The 22,091-nt window shown below is 40.4% G+C and overlaps 1 protein-coding gene across 1 annotated transcript; it reads right to left on the bottom strand.

Annotated features, from left to right (window-relative positions):
- Positions 1-755: 755 nt before the first annotated feature.
- LOC140372512 (metabotropic glycine receptor-like) lies at positions 756-21,218 on the bottom strand (the record flags this gene model as incomplete). Its single annotated transcript, XM_072459626.1, has 6 exons — positions 756-3,517; positions 5,034-5,180; positions 6,015-6,120; positions 13,188-13,326; positions 18,299-18,537; positions 21,088-21,218. Coding segments are annotated over 6 exons (2,571 nt in total), but the record flags the coding sequence as incomplete, so codon positions are not given.
- Between the last annotated feature and the right edge of the window lie 873 nt (positions 21,219-22,091).

The raw sequence follows: 22,091 nt of genomic DNA, 5'->3' as shown, positions 1-22,091 counted from the left end.
GTCACTTTTTCTCCATGCTTTGAAACCTGCAGCCTATAAAACGGTGCTGTTAATTTATAGATTTTTACAGGCTAACGGCCACCAGGGGCACTCTAGCAGGAAGCGCAAGCATTTGACAGACTGTAATTAAACACACAGAATGCTGTGTGTTTAATTACAATCAGACTCATATTCACAGAAAAATGAGTCTAATGAGGAAGTGAATCTAGACTCGGTAAAACCAAAGACACACGTGGAGCGCGGACATGCGATATACAGCGGTCTGCAGTTTAGAACCTGCCGCATTGAAATGAGACTTTCTTGGGCCAGACCTGACCATCTTTCTGTGTAATTATTATATCACAAATGTTACAACGTAACACTCTGAGCTGGCTAAGCACAAGCTCAGGAGCAGATGAACCAGATGTGAAGACACAGACACAGGCAAATCAGCTCACAGAGTCATCAAGGACAGAGGAGACAGTAGGGGACACTAGGGACAGCTCACATGTTTTCTGTGTGTTAAACTTTAAAATGTGGTGTGTTTTATTACAATCCAACTCATATTCACTGAGAAATGAGTCTAATTCGACCAGCACCACACAGGACCGCGGGTGCGCCGCGAGACCCCCAGTTCAAAAGACAACTGGCGTGTGTACATATCTCATGTTACAATGTGGGCACTTGCGGCTTATTGTATATGTACAATTTCTTGTTTCTTTGTGAATTTCATTGGAGCGGCTTTTATTCAGGAGCGTTGTGTGGCTCGAAAAGTACGGTAGACAACTCATAAAAACACCAAAAACAATCATAAATTCAGTCCAATGTTCGATATCTTCTAATGGTAGACTTATGTCTCTATATGCATCTAAAAATATTACAACTTTTTTGATGTTTTTTTTTATTGAAACTGTGAGAATATATGAATATATAAAACATGACCATAGCATTATTTAGGGGTTCATCTACTCTGGCTGTGCATGCTGTTTGAAAGCATAATTTTACACATAAAAAAATACAAAAATGAATAAATAGTTGGAAGCCACTAGTTCCAAATTAGACTATTACGAGACAAAGTACTTAGGCACGTACAGTAAACTTCGGGAGATTCTGAAACATTTAAATCTGCTCAGCACTACAATTAAGTAGAACTAAAATAAATACATTAAAAATATAAAAAATAAATACATTTTTAAGTAAATTTGAAGGATATGCTTTTCAAGATCATGCTATGAAAAAAATAAAAAGACTTAACTAAATGTACATGAATCTAGCGCTGGCTAAAGTGCAAATGGTAGATTTCCTGTTTAGAGCTAGCTAGCACGCTAACAAATCGTTGACATCCTTCCTGCTAATTCTTTGGCTTTCATTTTTTTTTTTCAACTTTAAAGTGTTCATATACATCCATAATTTTTCATGCCTCTACCTATAGAACTTATGATGTACACCAGAAAATGTAATATAATACGGAATATGCATGAAGGCGAATCATATGTTGCATAATTAGTCTACAATATGTATATCTTTTCCCGTAATAATCTGGAATGCTTGACATTTTTTGTACATTTCACTCATCATCCACAACAGGAACAAAACTTCAAAAAGGAAGGCAACTTGTGGGTAATTTTTTCTTCCAAGTCACCCTACAATAGTAAAAGGTAAGGATTTCTCCGTGGAAAAAAAGCATACATCAACAACTATAATTTCATTGGTCCTCTATGTTTAAGTGTCATGCTTTCTTGGTTGCTGCGCTGTCATCGAAGTCCCATGGGCAAACTTCAGGCTTTTTCGCAGCACTAGGACTTGGTGTGCTCTGCCTGACTCCACCAGAGCTGCTGTCTCTGCCCATATTTTGGGCCGCGTCCTCGAATTCCCAAGGACATACTTCCGCCTTTGCCTTGGCCGCCCCCAAATTAGTGCTCCTCCTCTTCTCCACAAGGGGTACCTCCTCGCTCTCTACCTCCCAAGGACATACCTCAGCCATCTTCTGCTGGATGATGGGATGCTTCTCTGTTGATCTGAGCTTGTCCTGAGCTTTTAATCTGCTTTTATCCTCCTCAGTGTCTTTTGATTTCTCAACAGTTCTTGGCGTAAGGCTGCCCAGCTTTCTTGAAGGCGACTCCTTGCTTTTGGGTGCCTGAGATGGGCTAGGTGTTAGTTCGGAATTTGGGGAAATGGCAGTGTCGTAATCCCAGGGGCAAACATCGATCTTGGATGTGGATAGCTGGAGGGACCCTGCTAGCTTTGAAGGTTCACAAAGAGCGCTCTTCCCTTTCGCTTCCACTGGAGATGTTCCTTTTAGTTTTTTAGTTGTGTCCGTTGCACTTACTCGCTCCGAAGTCATTTGGGCATCGTCAAAATCCCATGGACAAACATCTGCTTGCTTCGTTACACTGCTTTCTGTCGGTAAAAGCGGTTTAGCGAGTTGACCAGTAGCTTGAGCTGGTCCTTGCTTCAATTGACTACTCTCGCTTGTATCCTCCCATGGACAGATATCAGCTCGCACGGCTGAAGTCCTTGGAGTTTCTTTTGTGACTCCGACATTTGGGAGAGCTTCCGAACCTTTCTTTTTCTGCTGTTGTGTTTTGCCTCCTTTCACTGCTCCTCCGTGAATTGTGGTGGTTTCTTTTGGCGCTATGGAGACGTGCTTTTGGACCCTGTTTTCCGATGGAGTGTGGATCTCTTCAACTTCCCATGGACACACTTCAGAGAGATCATAGAATTCCTTTGCTTTTACTGGATCGGGACACATTACTGGCTGGCTGCTGCTGACCTGTGGTTTGGCCATGCAACTCTTGGTTACATTTGGTTTCGCTTCAGAGGACTGGCTCACCATTTTGGGTTCAATGTCCAGTTCTTTTGAATCTTTGATTTTTGACTGGGGCTTTTTGTTGCTTTCCTCCGAGCTTTGTATCTTTCCCGTCAGGCCAAGAGTCTTTTCTTTGGCACTGGCAATGACGCTGAGAGATTTCTGTAACATAGAGGGCCTTGGGTGGATGGGCTTCTTGTCAGCGGTTAGATTGTGGGCACTTGCCGACTTGCACACCAACGGAACAGACTCAGTCGATTCACTCGGAACATTGACGTTTTCATTTGACGTCCTCTTGACTAACTTCTTGCCCATAAGTGTTTCTAAAAGCGATCCTTCTGCTGTGGCAACTTCCATCTTTTCCGTCCCTGAACTATTGGATTCTTCATTCTGGTCGCGGACGTGGTCGTAACTACTGTGCGACTTCTTTAAGGAAAACACATTATTCTTCATTGTCTCCTCTTTCACTTGCTTGACCGTATGCGTCGGGTCGAAAGGATTCTTCTTCAACATACAGATGCTGTTTCGGTTGCTTCCATGTTCCCCGGAGTCTTTGTCCTCGCGGCTGCACTGACGATGTACGGACTCAGGGATCTCGGTAATCCGCCTCATCAGGGAGCGACCCAATCCTTTCTTGGAGCTCCTCTTCTTTTGGAGATGGGGGTTGTTGGCCAACATCTTTTTCCGCTTGTAGATTTCTAACTGGGAGTAGAGTTTCTTCAACTCCTCCTACGCATAAGCACAAAGAAAATAATTATTAACATAAACTAGTGTTTATGGTAATAGTAATCCACATAAAGCCTTAAGCCGGATGTACACTGCATGATTTTGGCTTTCGGAGACAAAATAGTCCTAATTGTGAGGAAAATTGACATTTGCTAAACAATAGTTGAAACATGGACAAAAATGAAAGACAGAGCAACATAGACAAGCTGTGTGTAGGATATTTTAAAAGGTTGGTAACAGAGTGAGTCAGCCTCTTGCCACACAAACAATCTGTTTTACTGTAACCAATAAGAAACACCATCACATACTTTTAATGACCTGTGTTGATTTATTTACTTTTTATATGCACAAATACCACTTGTAGTATGTAGTAGGGCTGTATGATAATGAAAACATCTTAATCAAGATTATTTGGGTCATAATTGAAATCATATTTGTGACAAAGGTTAAACTGTGACAGAAGAATAGACCAGGTTTTAGTGCATATATCAATGACTCATATCACTTCAGCAAACACTTTACAAAATTTTTGTACCTGAGTGGAGCAATAATTATAATCAGGATTAAATTAAATTCAAAGCCATACGGTTCTAGCTTCAGGAGAGTGACATAAGACCAAGTCAGAATTCAAACGAAAGCATTTTGCAGTGAGTTAAGTGTACACCCGGCTTCACAATTACACTGTACACTTCTACTGCACAGGAAACATGCTGCTAAAATCCATCACATGGGACTACATACAGTTATTGCACTACAGTAAATCACATGCCTGCAAAAAAACAAAACTAAAAGACGGTTTTGGACAGAATTAAAAAAGGAAATTGTTATTTTTGTAAATGTTAGGTCTGAAACAGCCTCTAAGTCCTTAATCCGTTTTCTCCATCCAGAGCAGCGAATGTACTCAGAGCAGCTGATAACATCTCCTTCTGGTAAATAGGCCCCAGATATTTTGGTACACTGCAAAAACAGGAGTTAAAATGACAATAATCCTTTGAATTTAACTTGATTTTAGTACTTTTGACCAATTTCAAACGGTTTAGTTTATAGGTCTAGATTTTTTGACTTGTTTCAATGTATTTCCATCTGGTTTCAATATATTGCGTTTCAAGTGTGTACTGTATTCCAAATATAGGCAATGTGACCAAAAGCATGTCCACTTCAAAATCAGTCGTAATTACACTGAAACAAGTTAAAAAAAATTGCCCTACAAACTAACTTAAATTGAACCATTCAAAACAACCAAAATTAGGTTACATATTCTGAATTTAAGTATTATAACTCATGTAGATATTGTGTTTTGCAGTGCAGAGAGACTTCTTCAGCTCTAACAGACAAACAGAAACCACTGCTCACGTTGGTACGTTTTTCCCAAAGACCCTCGCAAGATCTTACGCCACAGCCATATTTACAGCTGTTAGGGCCCATTTCATCTGGGGTCTGCAATAAGAAACTGCCAGTGCTCAGTATTTATGGAGGAATCAGCAGGTTGAACAGAGAAAAGAGCAGTAGCTCATCGTACCCGGATGTCCTCGGGGTCCAGGCTGTGTTCGCTCCATGCGGAGGTGATGCTGCTGTTCAGGTAGGACCCGGAGCGACCCATGTCCAGCTCATCCTCGTAGGCTTCAGAGGCGATGTCGTCCCTCATGTGGGTGCCAGCGAAAAGGAACTAAGGAGAGACAAAACAAATATGTATTTTTACTGTTCGAAATTAAGCCACAATGTCAAAATTAAATCACCATGTCATAATTTTACTGTACAAAACATTACAATGTGTGGTAGTAATATTTCTGGGGCGGAGTGGAGAGGTTTTTGTTTTGCCTGGAATGTTCCACAGTGTTGAAGCACTGAAGGCAGAGTGGGTTTAGTGTTGAGGCCAGCTGAGTGCAAACCGCTTCGTTGGACTGTTTTTGTGTTCCAGAGCAAGACACTTCACCCTTCATAACAAGGTAACATTTTAAAGGTGCACAATTACCTAGAACATTACACAGTATGGCATTGCACTTATTCTTATCTTCTTGGAAATAAGAATGAGACACCACCAGGATAATTTCCAGGTCAGATCTGTGGAGAGGGGACCCTGCTCACAGTAAGAGTGCATGATTTTATAGCAATAAAAACACCTTTGGATTGAACTTTTTTTGTCCACCGTATAGTAGACATTTGTCTTTGGTTCACCATCACATTGACAACTGAACTAAAGTAAACTAAATAGATAAGTCATATAAAAAGTTCACGGACACTGGTGAACACAGAGAAAGCCACCACAGGCCACGCCCCTCTTCCTGTAACTGAATAAATGCAAAATAGGAGATAAGTTCAATGCTTTACTGTGGAACATTACAGACAAAGTAATAACATCTCCCCTGAAACAAGCACAAAAGTTACACAATTCACCTTTAAACAAGCTTCTAAAATTCCTTTCCAATAAAAGATAGTTCCATTATAATGTCAATTTTTACATCACTACCAATAGGAAGTGGGATTGTAAAGTAGCGTGTACCTTTGGGATGAGCAGCAGGCCCAGAGTCACTGTCACAGTTAGATGTGTGTGTGTGAAGAAGAGCAGCAGCATCCAGTCTGGGTGAAGCTCCGGCGCCAGGGTGAACCTACAGGAGCAGACGGATGACAAGAAGAGGTTCGGAGGGATTTCTGTTGGCACTTTATCACACCATGTCACTACTCGCTAATAACAGGGCTCTGCTAACTACTGGAGAAACTGTATCTGTCAAGAGGCTCATCATTACCGTGTGTTGTGGAACCGCCCAATTATTCACAAATACTGGTCTGAAATCAATGAGGTGTCTTTGAAAATCCATTTGACTTTAAAACAATGTACCTCGCCTGTAGGACTCCAGCGATGGAGATGATATATGGATACCTGTGGAGTGTACTTTTGGCTACAGCTAAATAGGCAATAACAAATAAATGGATGACGAACTGAGCCAACTGTTAAGAATTGGACTGAAACAAAATGGAAACACTGACTTGAACTTAAACATGGACAAAACATAAACAAATACTGGGACATATGGGATCAATACATTGGGGAACATGTGCCAAACTAACATTCTATTTTTTAATTTCTTTTGATTTGACTTTTCTCTCTCTTGTTCTGTCTGTTCTGTTTGTTCTTGTTCTGTTTGTTCATTCAGTTTTCAAAGAATGAGAAGAGACAAGAGAGAAAAGACTTAAACCAAAACCACCAGACATGTCATGACACCCAAAGATAACGTTCCATTTAGTCCATAGTCTGTCAAATTTGACTATAAGTCCAAAAGTAATCCTTTCCATTTTACGAATGTCCAAAGTAATGTCTGTCCAGCCCTTGATTGTCGCTGTAATTTGTGTCATCCATTTTTTTGTGATGGCCTTTTTCGACACTGCCAAGAGTCCTCAGCCCCAAGTACATAGTTCCAAAATTGAGAGGAATGGCAGTGTCAAAAACTGTCTGCAGTGCATCCTTAATTTCAATCCAAACCTTTTGAACAAGAGGACAGTCCCAGAATATGTGAAAGTGGTTTGCCTCCTTGCTGCCACAACAGTCGGTATTTCCCAGTGAATAATTGTAATAATTCCAACTCTTTCCAAACATATGATTTTGCAGTCCTCCACAGGGATATACAAAGATCGTCCAACTCTTTGTCTGTCAAACAAGACCACTCTCTCTTTCCCATTTGGTCCCAATATATTTAGTAGAGTAGCTGTCCAGATTAGAAATGCATTGATATCATTTTGATATAATTACCCTTGAAAGTTCGGATTTATCTTTATTTAAAGGTGGAATGGACGATTTTTTTTCAGCAAATTTTTTATCATATTTCCTCGTGGCGTGGATAAATCATTTGTCCTGCCACGTATCAATCATAAAACGCACCTACCGCTCACCTGCAGCCGCATCAGGCTCGTCCCCACGTTTCCGCGTGCCTAAGCGCATGGATCTATCATAATATAGTTCCCTCAGTGTACGGGGCAAAATGAAGACAGAGAAAGACAGTTCGAGCTGACGCAGAAGTGGACAGAAATCTACGGGAGACGAGAGATGCGATGCGATCCGTTGCGCTAATAAACAAACGCACGTGTGTGTTGTATCAGTCCGCGCGGGAGAGTGCGCATGCGCACTTCCGCCTGCGTTCTCAAATCGCCGAAAAATCGTCCATTGCGCCTTTAAGTCTTGATAAACATCTTAGTCAGAGGGCCACACTGGTCATTAGCTTGTTTAATTTCTTGGTTATAGCAACTCCTTAATTGTAAAAAAAAAAAACTATAAAAGTTCTGTTTCTCCAAGTCAAAGGATTATTGATTTTGATCATTTGATTTGATTACCTTTTACAATCTGGTGAAATACCTTTATACCTTTTATGATCCAGACCTTGAATCTTGGGTCCATTCTATTTGGTAAAAACCTTGGTCATACGCCAACCAGTTTTAAGATTTTAACATCCTTGTACAGTTTGTATGTCTTGATTAGCTCCTTCCACGCTGTAAGCACTGATTTCACACGGGGATACCGTACTTAACTTCCTCCAACATTAATCTCAGTGTTTTTCCACTGAGCTTCATATTCTGGGTCATCTTTCAAACAAGGTAAACCCCAGCCTCCTTTTTCTTTTGATAATTGTAATGTTTGGAATCGGATACGCAATTTTTTCCCTTGCCATACAAATCTCGAGATTGCTTTATTCCACTCATCAAACAGCTGGTTTTAGATGGAAATTGGAAGAGTCTGAAACAGATAGAGAAACCTGGGCAAAACAACATTTTGTATAGTTTCAATCCTTTGACTTTGACTTCAGGGATAAGATTCAATTTTTAGAGATCGTTTTCAATACTAGTAAATATCTAAGGGAGTCCGTTTGCCATTTAAATAGGTAAGTCTTTTCAAAGGTCAGCAGAGGTCACCAGTAAGAGAGAATTCCAGTTTTTTGCCCATTTAATTTGTATCCAGAGATAGGACCAATTTCTTGAAGAAAAAACTCCCCGGCCGCTCCTGGACCCAATCCTTATGAAGAGCTGGACACACCAACTTACCAGTCCACCATGCCTCCCCCACTGCCCACTACATCTTTCTCTAGTCACTGATTAGTTCTCTGTTCTTTGCATCCTCTGCTTCTACCGGTGTTCTGAGTAAGTGTGCGAGTGTGAAGAGTCGCCGGGAAACCATGTCTGTTTTCTCCTCTTGAGCTCCTCACAGATGTGGTGGAACTTTCCTCTCTGTTGACGACCTCATATGGGACATCGGGTGCAAAGAAGATGCGCTTACCTTTGTACTGGAGGTCTCTTTTAGCTTTTGCAGCCTTCATGACATGTTCCTTCGCACAATCGTTAAAAAACCTCCCATGCAGACCTCGTGGTTTATCAGAAGCTGGTCTTGGTTTGCCCAGGCGATACGCTCTTTCGATTGTGATGGGAGGGACTTCAACTCCAGAGCCTTCAAGGAGCTCAGAGATCCTTTTCTCAAAAAAACATTCTGTATCCTATCCCTCCTCTCCCTCCTCGAGCCCCACAAGCCAAAGATTAGGTCAACGTGATCTGGACTCCAAATCCAGGATCTTACTTTTCAGAATATTGTTCTCCGTCTGCAGAGTTAATACCTTGGCCTGCAGCGCCTTCATTGTCTGAAATACGTTGTTCAGCTTCATCCATGCGTGCTCCACACGTTCCTGCCTCTTTGATCCGCTTTATATCAGAGACGATTTCTTTAATTCCAAGCACTGATCGCATTTCCACCCTCAGGGCCGCCATGTCATGCTGCATTTCACTTTCAACTTCATATATCATAGCGGCCAGTCGGTGTGAGGTGATCTCCCCTTCACCTCTGGACAAGTGCGAGCCTGGAGACCCGAGTTCAGGGGAGGAGGTTTGCTTTTTGGCTGAGCGCGATCTTCTAGCTGCTTGGCGTGTTAGCCATGCAAGCCTCGGACTGGCTAGCCATGTTAGCATTGTTAGCTTGTGAGGCGGACTGTTTTTCACCGGAGCCGTGGATCATCAGCTTTTGTTTGTTTGGTTCCTGTAGGGTTATCAGTCTTTTGTTTTCCTGGTTTTGTCATCTCTTGCTCCCCATTTCCTCGTTCACTCCTCAGAATGTTGTGGATAAAACAAGAAAAAACGTTCAGCGTGGAAACGGCTTACTCTGACGTCATACAGGAAGTCTCTCAAGAATTAATGTCTTCAAGGTATGTTTGAGGGTACCACTTTACACCTTAATTAGCCCTAATAAGGTATGAACAAATGGTTTATTAAGAATGATTAATCAATCAATCAAATCAAAGCACTAAAATCTCCATAAAGACAAGCAGGTGGCCGACTTCACACTAGAAGAGGAAGAAGCTGGACAAAGTCATCAAGAAGTCCAGCTCCGTCCGACTCGGTGCAGGAGGTGGGGGACAGAAGGGTCCTGGCTAGATTCACATCTATGCTGGACCATGAGTCTCACCCCCTGCAGGACACTCTGTCCACTCTGGAGAGCAGCTTCAGTGAGAGACTGATCCACCCTCGCTGTGTGAAGGAAAGGTTTCGCAGGTCTTTCCTTCTGCTGCTGTCAGACTTTATAACAAACACTGTTAGTCCTGAACACTCGCAATACTGTCATATTCATGTGCAATTACTGTCGTGATTCATGTGCAATTACTGTGAAATTCATCTGCAATCCATGTGCCGTCGTGACACATATTCATGTGCAATTGCTGTCGTGATCACATGCAATGGTATTTATGTATTTATTTATTTATTTTATCTTTATTATTTTTTCCCCTCCATCCCTTGTTGGGTTTTGTCTATGGGAGTTTTTGTTTATAAGAGATCTTCTACTGAAAGTGTTTTTCAGACTTCCTATAAGTGATCTGTTCTTCTGTATCTACCTCTGTATCTACCTGTGTTGCACCAATGAAATTCCCCCATGTGGGACAATAAAGGAATATCTTATCTTATCTTATATCTTAAAAGTTACATAGTGCACCTTTAAGTATTTGGCTTCCTAATAGTGTATGATCACATTCTATGAGTACACAAGCGCGGTTGGCTTTGACTAAATGCTGGGCTGGTATTCCTCGACATGCTCCGTCTGCAGCAGATACTGATGGAGCCAGAGACGTGATGTGCGTTCTGCCAGCCTAAATTTATACACTGTCTGTCCAGGCGTCAATTCAACAGCTCCACTCACACTCATATAATGTTCCACCCGAGTGAGTGCTTGCAACCATGGCTTCCTGCTTTTAATTCACAAGTGAGGAAATATTTGGGGTTTAAATTTGGCCAAGAAAGGCAATAAGCAGAACGGTAAACAAAAAAGGGAGCATCTGGTAAAAAATAATTCCACTTCCACAAAATATATATATTTACTTTGAATATAAACAAGGGATATCTTGAAGTAGCGATACATCAAAATAATTGTACACACCGTTTTGTGACCCTGAAGACCCTTCTACCACATTTAGCCAACTCCATTGGCTTGCCTTTTATAATTTAACATTAGCTCAAGTTAAATTAATGCCATATTAAGTGTATTTTACACCTACACGGCCTGGAATAAAAATGTTAGGTTTCTGGCTAGTCATGCAAAAAGCCCAACATTAGCAAAACATTTTCAGACTTTTGAATTAACTTTGTGATAAGTATTTAGCAGATTAAAAGCTATATTTATTTAGGATTAGGCTAATTGAAAATGAGACGTGACGAGACAATCCTGAGCTTTATTAGTTTTGTGATAGCCTTTAGTAGCCTTTAGCACAGCTCATTAGCATATACACCGTCAGCAAATTTTCTCTATCCACATATCAAACAAAAACATTGATTATTATACATTACTACTTGCCATCTTGTGCACAATTACCCTGCTAATGCTTATTTGGCAATTATAAGTATATTGTTAAAATGTTTGCAAATGCTAACTTTCAAAAATGTTAAACTCTTATGGTACGTTCACACCGCTGCGTCAAATTTGCGCCTGACGTTCCTAGTTGGACACTTGTGCATCTTGTTGGTGCCTTTGTGCGATGAAAGACCAGGATGAGAGCGTGGCTTTGGTGAATTTGCTTTACACATGATCATAATTAATTCATCATCCATTTTTGCTGGTGCGGGGTTTTGTTCTGTTTCCCACACGTACGGTCAAATTCACACTTTAAATCACAGCTGTACTTTTCGACAACGTCATTTGTTGTTGTAGAAATCACTGCATCGACAACTGAGCGCAAAGATTGGAACTGTTCTGATATTTTAGCAGTTCATGCATATTTCCATTGGAGTTTTACATTTGTTTACATTAGCGATCAGATCCAACATGGCCGCAAATGGCACACAGATCGCGTACATCATGTGGAATGTCTCTTGGCAAAAATGTGAAGAATGTTGTTTCCAGTTTGCAGCCGCTAGTTAATTCAAAGTCTTGCTATCAGTCAAGCACGCACCTTCTAGCCATTAAATCTCCTGTCATTTTTCCTCATTTCTTTTTTTTTACGTGAACCAGCACAATTCTGAGGACTGCGCCAACTCGCACAGAGATTGAGAGTTTAACTGGTCACATAGGGATCAAAAGCAGCTTCTACGCGCTGAGAAATCTGATGCTGGATGCTACTAACAAGCCCGCAGTGCACAATAAGGTCCCCGGTGACTTCTGGTCAGAGCATGTGCCACAGCTAACACCTACTCCAATTTATTATGAGTCTCCGTCGCTATAGGAAGGCGCTGGGTGAGGGAAGAGAAGAGCGAGAATATGGATGGAATAATACAGACATTGGGAAGGAATTAACAGGACCATCAATTCCATATTAGAAACAGTCAATGAAAAATCTAAATTCCAAATGAGCAAGTAAAAAGGACTCTTTTTTACTCATCTTTTATGCTTGATGTGCATTAGGCATTAGGCTTTTATGCATCATGGGTTTGAGGCAAATGATTCCTTACTGATTTTAACCATTCCAAAGATATAATATTTTAATTTTGATTAGTTGATTCCTATGGCGATGGAAAACTGTTGCCATAGTCAATAAAAAAAAGGCAACATTTACATAATGTTGTAATCTATACCTAGTGCCAGGGAACACTGGTCTGCCTTGAAAAAGTATATCAAATTTAATTCACTAATTCACAGTAATTTACAGTTATAAATTTGAGCAAACTTTGAACCTAAAAAGACACAAAAACCAGCACTGATCCAAAATCCAAAGAGCAAGACACAGTGACAGAGAGTTAATTAATTAATACATCTTTGTTATTTGTTCTATATGAATGGAAAACGAGTTAGTAACACACTGGAGTGAAGCTGTTTCAATGAAAGTAGTTTAAGCCCAGGTAAAGTATCTATAGGTTTCAGGACTTTTCCCTATTCAAAAAACATAATAAAAGATAAAACATCATTCTGAAACTCATGGATATTTGGATACCATGGATATGAATGCGGATAAGGTAATATATTCTAAATTTGTCTTCTAGATTTGACCCATCCTTCAGTGTCGCCTTGTCAACCTGTCAAGCCTGTCAGCCATACGTGGGAGTCAAATCCCACGATGTCCTCGCTGCAAAATGTTAGCTATCGTGTGTCACCAGCAGAAGCTACCGTGTGTCACCAGCAGAATGGCGGTGCAGCGTTAAATTACCCTCAGATATAGACATATGTGCGAATGAAACAAAACATAACTCCAGATGAGTTTTTGATCTCGGTCGTGTGCTTGTGTACCTGATGACGTGGAAGATGGCGGACAGAACCAGCTCGTTGTGCACGGCGATGGCCATGTAGCGTGGCTCGTGGAACGCAGAGGGGACCGTCCTGACAGCGTAGCACAGGTACACCGCCCACAGCAGGAACAGGAACTCCGCTAGAGAGAGGAGACAGGGGACACATTAAGATCCAGATGATTTAAAGCTGCTGCTAGTGCTATTAGCTGCAACCTGCAACTACTGCTGCATAACTGAAACATCTAGTATTATATAGAGCTCGCGATCGAATGTAGAAAAAACTATCGTTATTAACAAAAAATGCAATGTTTGATGGTTTGAAGATAGCTGCATCGGCCAAAACTACATTTAAAGGACAAATATCATGCATTATTTGTATAGTTATTGGCCGTTACACATGCTCTTGAGAACCTTTACTTTGATGTTTTAGAACAAAAAACAATATTACTTAGCTACAGCCTTGGGAGATGCCAGAGTATCTGACTTTTGGCTCCATCTACTGGCTGCAGAGGGAATTACACATACTTTCTGGTTTAAGCTCGCAGCTGCTGTTATTGTGATTTGACAACAGAAATGTTTTTAACGGTCGGAAGGGAAGAGGCATTTCTAACAGTATTAATCACACTATAGTGAATGAAGCTAAATGCAACTTTTTGTTGAGGGAACAATGTTAGAACGTATTAAAAGTTCACAAAACATATGCACGATATTGTCCTTTAAAAAGTAAACAAAAACTTGCAAAGCTGCTGGGTTTAGTATTTAAAATCTCTATTGGTTTTATAATGATTTATTTGAAGTTACATTTCAACACGTTCTTGTGTACCTCTACTGGCAGCCGAGAGAATTAAAAAGAGCTCACATGTATCATCCTAAAGTCAGAGCACTACCTTTGACACATTTCTGGGAACTTTGGAATTTCTGAGGCTCAGAGGGAGAGCGCATACTAAACAGGATTCATGAAACAAGCATGAATGAAACTAAACACAATTTTTGAATTATATGTCCTTTAACAGATAACGCCAACTATTACTACTGCAGTTTTATTTACATTACTACCAACTAACTCTACAACATAGTCATATGCACAGCTTCTAAATCACAATATCACAAACACATTACTATTACTACCGCTGCGACTACTATGACTACTACAACTACTACTAATCATTTACAGCAGCAGCCAGATTATCCCTCTTCACTATCACTAACAGCTACAAATACTGTGTAATAATACCTGCTTCTGTCTCTGGATGACAGCACATTACTCATATGTACTTTTTATGAGACCAGCGATAGGAGATTGTGTTAGCTTGAGTATTCTCTGGACACTTTATGAATCAAATCCCTGCTCTCCTCCATGACAACTCGAGCTTGTTTCCACGGCAGCAGCAGCAGCAGCAGCAGCAGCAGCAGCAGCAGCAGCAGCAGCAGCAGCAGCAGCAGCAGCAACAGCAGCAACAGCAGCAACAGCAACAGCAGCAGCAGCCGCACCAGCAGCAGCAGCCGCACCAGCAGCAGCAGCAGCAGCAGCCGCACCAGCAGCAGCAGCAGCAGCAGCAGCCGCACCAGCAGCAGCAGCAGCAGCAGCAGCAGCAGCAGCAGCCGCACCAGCAGCAGCAGCCGCACCAGCAGCAGCAGCAGCAGCAGCAGCAGCAGCAGCAGCAGCAACAGCAGCAACAGCAGCAGCAGCAGCAGCAGCCGCACCAGCAGCAGCAGCAGCAGCAGCAGCCGCACCAGCAGCAGCAGCAGCAGCAGCAGCAGCAGCAGCAGCAGCAACAGCAGCAACAGCAGCCGCACCAGCAGCAGCAGCAGCAGCAGCAGCCGCACCAGCAGCAGCAGCAGCAGCAGCAGCAGCAGCAGCAGCAGCAACAGCAGCAACAGCAGCAACAGCAACAGCAGCAGCAGCAGCACCAGCAGCAGCAGCAGCAGCAGCAGCCGCACCAGCAGCAGCAGCAGCAGCAGCAGCAGCAGCAGCAGCAGCAGCAGCAACAGCAGCAACAGCAGCAACAGCAACAGCAGCAGCAGCAGCACCAGCAGCAGCAGCAGCAGCAGCAGCCGCACCAGCAGCAGCAGCAGCAGCAGCAGCAGCAGCAGCAGCCGCACCAGCAGCAGCAGCAGCAGCAGCAGCAGCAGCCGCACCAGCAGCAGCAGCCGCACCAGCAGCAGCAGCAGCAGCAGCAGCAGCAGCAGCAGCAGCAGCAGCAGCAGCAACAGCAGCAGCAGCAGCAGCAGCAGCCACACCAGCAGCAGCAGCAGCAGCAGCAGCAGCAGCAGCAGCAGCAGCAGAAGCAGCAGCAGCAGAAGCAGCAGCAGCAGCAGCAGCAGCAGCAGCAGCAGCAGCAGCAGCAGCAGCAGAATGGCGTCTTGGACTCAACAATAGAGCAGACACTGGGTCCTTTTACATGACCAGTAAAAATCAGATAACTAGAATACTCACGACGGTAATCAGATAACCCAATAATTAGATCTGATTATTGGTGTTTAAATGCCCAAGAGAAATCTGGTCATCAAAAACACCTTGTGATATTATGTTTCAGTTGTGGATGTTTAAGACAAAGTGCAATGAATTTTAAAAGAACAATTTCGCTCTTGAACGATTTCTCTTTAATTTTTGTATTTTGCATATTAGTTTTCCCTTTTTTTTGTCTTGTAAAGGTATAAACAATAAGAAAGAAATCCGTCAAATGTTACTATTTCGAAATCAAATTGCTGTGCATGTAAAGACGTGATGTTGCCTTAAGGTTGTGTGAGGACGTGGACGACCAAAATACAAGCATGAATACTTAATGCTGAGGAGTATAAATGTCTATGGATGGTTTGGTCTGGTCTGTTCGCTTTGTAACATTTATTTAATGTGACGTCACTCATCGTATCAGTGCTGGTATTTGTAGAAAATGCACCGATATATTTTTCAGTAAGTTTAGATGTATAATTGTACAAGATCTGGTACTGTACTGTGAAAAGTAAAGACAGAACGTAAAAGAAAGTACTTTCCCTAATTAGTTTTTAAGCCAAAAGAATACAATGTTTGTTTAAAGAAGACACCGTATTAGGGTTTTGTCTGCTTTAAATATAATAGCTTATAAACTCAAACATGGAATATCATTTTATAGTTTGGACATTATAAATTGTAATATTGATCCAAAATGGTGTGTTGCCTTCTGGCTGTAATGCCATGCTGACGGCCCTGCCTATGGATACAGTAGAAGCTTGGGAGTTCATGTTTTTCTTGCTGAATCCTACGTGTATCACCGTTTAAGAATGAAAATTAAATGCAGCAAAATCAAGATTACACAAGCATGAATCACTGTAAATACAACTTTGAGTGGGTTAATAATGAGGGGAAACCATTACAACATGGTTAAAGGTTCTTAAAAGTAAAACGATTTGAGTACTATCTCTTTTAAAATGGTAATAAATGTACTACACTGAAACTAGAAAGGGAAAGATACCAGCAAGAAATCATACTATAACAAATGTGACATGTTCTTGTTTCGGCTAGAGGAAAAAATCAGCAGGAAGCCAATGTCTTTTTCTCCTTTGGAACACGCTCCATGGCTGTGAATGCAGCAGGTGTAGATTATATGTTATAGTCGTCTCATGAGCCTGACGTCAGAGCTCACCTGAATCTTAATATAGCAGAATATGGCAGTATGATTTGTACTGCACTGTAAACGACTGAGGATACACTATAAATGCAGATGGGAAAATCCAAATCGGACTGTCAAACTAATATGACTTACAGGCTACAACCTTTATAGTTAATAATTTAAGATAAGATAAAATAAGATATTCCTTTATTGTCCACACATAGGGAAATTTCGGTGTTACAACGCAGGAAGTTTAAAAAAAAAACTCTTATTAACAAAACTCCTCTCATATCTTTATAGGGAATGGAGGAAAAAATTATAATAAAATAAAATAAAAAGATAAAGATAAAGACAAAAATACAAATAAAATAAAATAAAATAAAATGATAATAAAATAAAGTAAAAAATAATAAAATAAAGTAAAGTAAAAATAGCTAGCATAAGACTAAATAATACTAATACTAATGGTAAGTAAACACTCTTATTTACATCAGTTATATGCACATGAATATGACGGTACTGCACATGGTTAAGTCAGAAGTATTTTGTCATAATTCTCTTTACTTTTATATCCATTAAGTGTTGAGACATTCAGATCTACCAACATTTTTGAATGTCCCCTCATCAAAAACTTCATTCACACAAGGTGCTCTCTGTCTCTGTCTCTGCATGCTCAGAAATCACTCCGTTTCAATTTTCACCAGCTAATAAACCTGAAAGCTCCTGTGCAATGTCCATAAAACCGGAACCAGTCTGAGCATTCCAGCGGTCAAATTGGTTTCACTACAGCTGCGTGCATTTGTTAGCATGCCGATCACATTGCTACATGTTTTTTCATAGATACAGTCGACGATGCATCATTTTGCAAGGCGTAGACTGGCATGGGTGAAAACTGTCTTTGATTCAGTTGGCAACGCTACTTCTTCCTTTTTGAGACTTCATGGAGGTTGTTGACATTGCGTAAACCTCAGAAAAGCACAGTTCTGTGGACGGTGCTAACATTGCCGTAGCATTTAGCCTGAAACTACCAATAGCATTCATGAATATATCTTGGATCGCTCTATTCTTTTCCATGTCTTTGTCCTAAAGTCTGCGTTTGCTCTTGCAGCTGTTGCTCTTGCAGCTGTTGAATCCATTAAAATGAATGGATTGCATCGCCCACTGAGGCATCTATGGTTTATACACATTGCTGTCAGCAGAGGGAGCTCTAACACATATCTGATTGCTTAGATTATGCATAGACGCTTAAATTTATAGTGTGTTTTGCAAAAAGGCATTATATTATGTGCTAAAACATACAATACAAAAGCCAAGGAGACAACAACATGTTTAGAAGCTAATAAAGGCCACAATAGAGCATCGTAAATGCACTTTAAAACCTACTGTAATTGCCTTGCATCCATTGAACTCCTAGTCTTCTCCAATCGTTCCTGAGCTGGACGACCTCACATAACCCATGTCCTCCTCTCACACGAAACAGCATCTCTTATTCATTGTGTTGCGACTTGCGTGCGGAACATACCGACAGCCATCATGTAGTCCCAGCGGTCGAGCAGACACATGCTGAACTGCAGTCCCTCGGGGGTGTAGCCCACGTCGATGAGGGCCCACCTCCGCTCCGGGCTCTGGCACACGGCTGACGTCCAGGCCACCAGAAACCACAGCACCACCAGCAGGATGATGGCCAGCAGACGCATCACCCTCCAGCTCGTCATGTAGGGGATCCTCTGAGCCGTGCGGGACAGGAACACCTTCAGCACCCTGCCATAAAATAAATAAAAATCATGTATTATTGTTTTGTTTTGTTCAGACATAGCCACGTTTCGACTAGTTCACTTTGGAGCGGATCAGGACCGTCCGAAAATGTCTCCAACGTTGTAAGTGAGCTGTAGCGGCCCGTTTCATGGGTCTGAAGGGGCCGTGAGAGGTATTAGTTTCCAGAAAGTGCTGGCTTGCTTTCGAACCCCAGAACGCTTTGCTGCGAGATGATTGGACAAGAAAGATCGCAGACTCGACTGAAAACAAAATGGCAAAAAGCAGATGTATAAAACAAAAAATTCTCTCCAAACGCTGACCCGATGTTGTGATAAACCATTTCCAGTGATGAGATTTTTTTTTTCTCGCGCCAAGACTCAACATATTATATTTCTAGTACATAATGCATCTATGACTAAAACAAATGCATTCATAAAAAGAAAAAGAACAGTGTAGAGGTGCAGATGATTTAAATGAGAGCAGAAAAAATTATAAACAGGAAGTATTTTCTTGTTTACGCTAGATTTAGCCACACAAACATGGACTTACTGTGAACGTCTATTTGTGAATCGCTTAGCTTGGCCTCATGATTAAAAAGATGAAATCGGGTACAATTTGAAAACGCAGACGGCCATTAAGAGAAGCGTACTCTGAAGTGAACCTGTCTGGAGGAACCAATTGAGACATGGCTTATGGTTGTTTTGGTCCATAAAGAAAACTGGGCAAAGGATAAAACACAATGAGTTCATACAGGGCCGATTTACACCAGCTTCAGCATATCTCTGGTGTCTGGTTCTTTTTCATTCACATGGGAACTTAAAAATATGGATAAACATACATCACTTTATGATTTAATGTAGAAGTTTTGGGTTAGGACATTACAGCAATCATTTTGGCTCTTCTACTTTTACATCCCACATTGTGAAACCTCATTATAAGGTCATTTATCCAGCTTCACATCAGTGTCTCAGTGTACCATAGTCTCAGGCCACTATTATTAGGCCACATCTGCATTAGTAAATGTCCACTCGGCTCCTGCTAACGAGGGCTTATCAACTATTTATTCCTAGTTGTAGTCTGATGCACATCTTTTTACATTATTCCCAAATGAGATGTAGTCATAAATCTATTTTACTTTTTTTCTTCGTTACAAATGCTAATTGTTAAAATGACAAATCGTTAAAATTACAAATGTTATACAATCAGAATTACTTAGCTCACTTTTCCTCACATCAAGTTTTTAAATAAATAAAATAAGAGAGATTATAGTGAAATAAACTAAAGATGTCACAATCTTTTACGGTGTCAATATTTGTGAGAAACATAAAAATGCCATGTCATTTCTCAAAGTAATCATACTGAAGTTCCCAGATTAATCCAAATTTAAACAATTTAATAAATTTGACACAGTTGGCTCTGTGCAAAATGAATGGACCGAATAAAAATAAACACCAAATTAAAATTTAAAGTAAAGACTACACATTTTATTTAGATTAGTATGCTGAGACAAAAATATCTACCTTTATTTAAAAAAGGGTACTTCGGTCTTCAACATGCGTACATTTACAAGGCCTGTAAAAATCAGATAACTAGAATAATTAGGACAATTCTTGGTGTGTGTTTAAATCCCAAAGAGAAATCTGATAATCGAGCTCCTGGTGACACATGTCAGATAATCAGGGAATTTTGTATATTGATGACAAATTACAAATACATTTTAAAATAACTCAACATTTCCCCTCTCATATTTGTCTTTGCCACTTTAGCACTTTTATTCATAATTGTCTGTGTCAAAACCTGCTCAAGTGTGCACAACCAGAAAGAAATCAGATTACATGGTGTGGCTTTGCAATGATATGAAAACTCCAGAGCCGAGAATGAATTAAAAATGCTGCAATTATTTAAGTAATACAACCAATGTTCCTCCCTATTGTCTGATATAGATGAAAAGAAAACACAATTCAACTAAAAAGACAAGCTGAATAATTACTCTTAAATCTCTCATCAAACTCACATTAAGTGCATTGTATTTTACTGATAGTGCCTTCCTTCCTTCAAGGAAGTGCACATTTCAATCAGTCAAACAGTTATTTCTATTTTACAGTTTTAAAATATATTTTTAATCAAATAAAAGTTGAAATATAGTGACTAAAGGCTTGTAGATAGAGAATATTTACATTTTTAAAAATGCGTAATTGAGGAAAATCACAAATATAATGATTGCAATGAATATATATGTTTTTTTAATAGTTGACAAGTTACAATTAGTCAATGAATCATAGTGTAACCCTAGTTTGGACTAGTTCAGTTCAGTTTTATGACATTCATATTTCAATCTTCTCTCAAATGTTTGTTGAAATCATAAAATCAAACTGAAAAAGTGCCTTTCTTATCCTATTAGCGCTGATTGAAATCCACTCCTGCCGGCCACTACAGTCAAACGACAAACTGTCCACTTTACAAGCAGTTACCACGTGCAGCCTGTTGTAATTACACTGAACTGGGTCAATAGAATGTGCTGCTGCTGCTGGAGGAAGTCGATGGGACTGAGTGTACCTGTACAGTTTGAGAGTCAGCGTCCCGTAGACTGTAGCAAAGCCCAGCAGACGCACCCATCGCAGCAGGATACAGCGGAACACACTGGGCTGGAAATACAGGATGCCCACCTGAGAAAAGAGCAGAAAATACTGGATGTTAGATAATACTATGACTGGAGAAGATATCAGTGCTAGTGTTGATATCGAGTGTTTCAAAGAGTGATATAGATAAATTCCCATCAATTTCATGTGTCATCGCGTTTTGCCCTCTGCATCAGATGTGTCTTTTTAAACAGAAAAATTAGTTACGGTGGAAACAGAAGAGCAATAAAGCAAAAAAGCAGCTGCATTATCTTAAAAAATACAATTATTTTAATATTCAAAATAAATACATTTAATGTATTTATTTTGAATATTAAAATAATTGTATTTTTTAAGATAATATAATATTTTTCAATTTGCAAATGGAATACGTTTGTAGATGTAAATATCAAGCAGCAGTTTGTAAAGAAAAAGTTAAAAACAATATAACAGGCATTAGAGCAGAATTCTAAAACATACTAATAAATTTATTGTAGTAAATTCAAATGACATAATTTGGGGAAAATGATCAAACATACATATCACCCCAAACATATGAGCAGATCGGCCATCGGCTGCTCTTGATTCATGTAATGAAAAAACACACACCGTATTTTTTGACCAGATTACATCATGTATATCTAAGCTAAATCCTGGTTCTGGAAAGTGTGATGTCAAGATTTAAATATAAACCTAAAAAAGTAAAGTTGTAACATTTAACTGTGTTTTAGTACAAATGAGTTGTCCATAGGCCCTTTAACGCCGATAGAACGGCCCTTGTTATTAATTTTTAAACAGATTATTGATATAGACAAATATCGGTTATTGGCCTCTACAACAAGACATATATTGGATATTATGGCTACGCTCACACTGCGAGTCAATTTGGCCATATGTGACCTGTATCCAATTTTTTCAAGACAGTATGAACAGCAAAACTTA

Source organism: Eucyclogobius newberryi, unplaced genomic scaffold (assembly GCF_026437365.1).
Source record: "Eucyclogobius newberryi isolate DKJ021-1_F unplaced genomic scaffold, fEucNew1.0.hap1 SCAF_240, whole genome shotgun sequence".
NCBI lineage: Eukaryota > Metazoa > Chordata > Actinopteri > Gobiiformes > Gobiidae > Eucyclogobius > Eucyclogobius newberryi.
The sequence above is the reverse complement of the archived record's forward strand: the minus strand, read 5'-3'. Positions and strand labels throughout refer to the sequence as shown.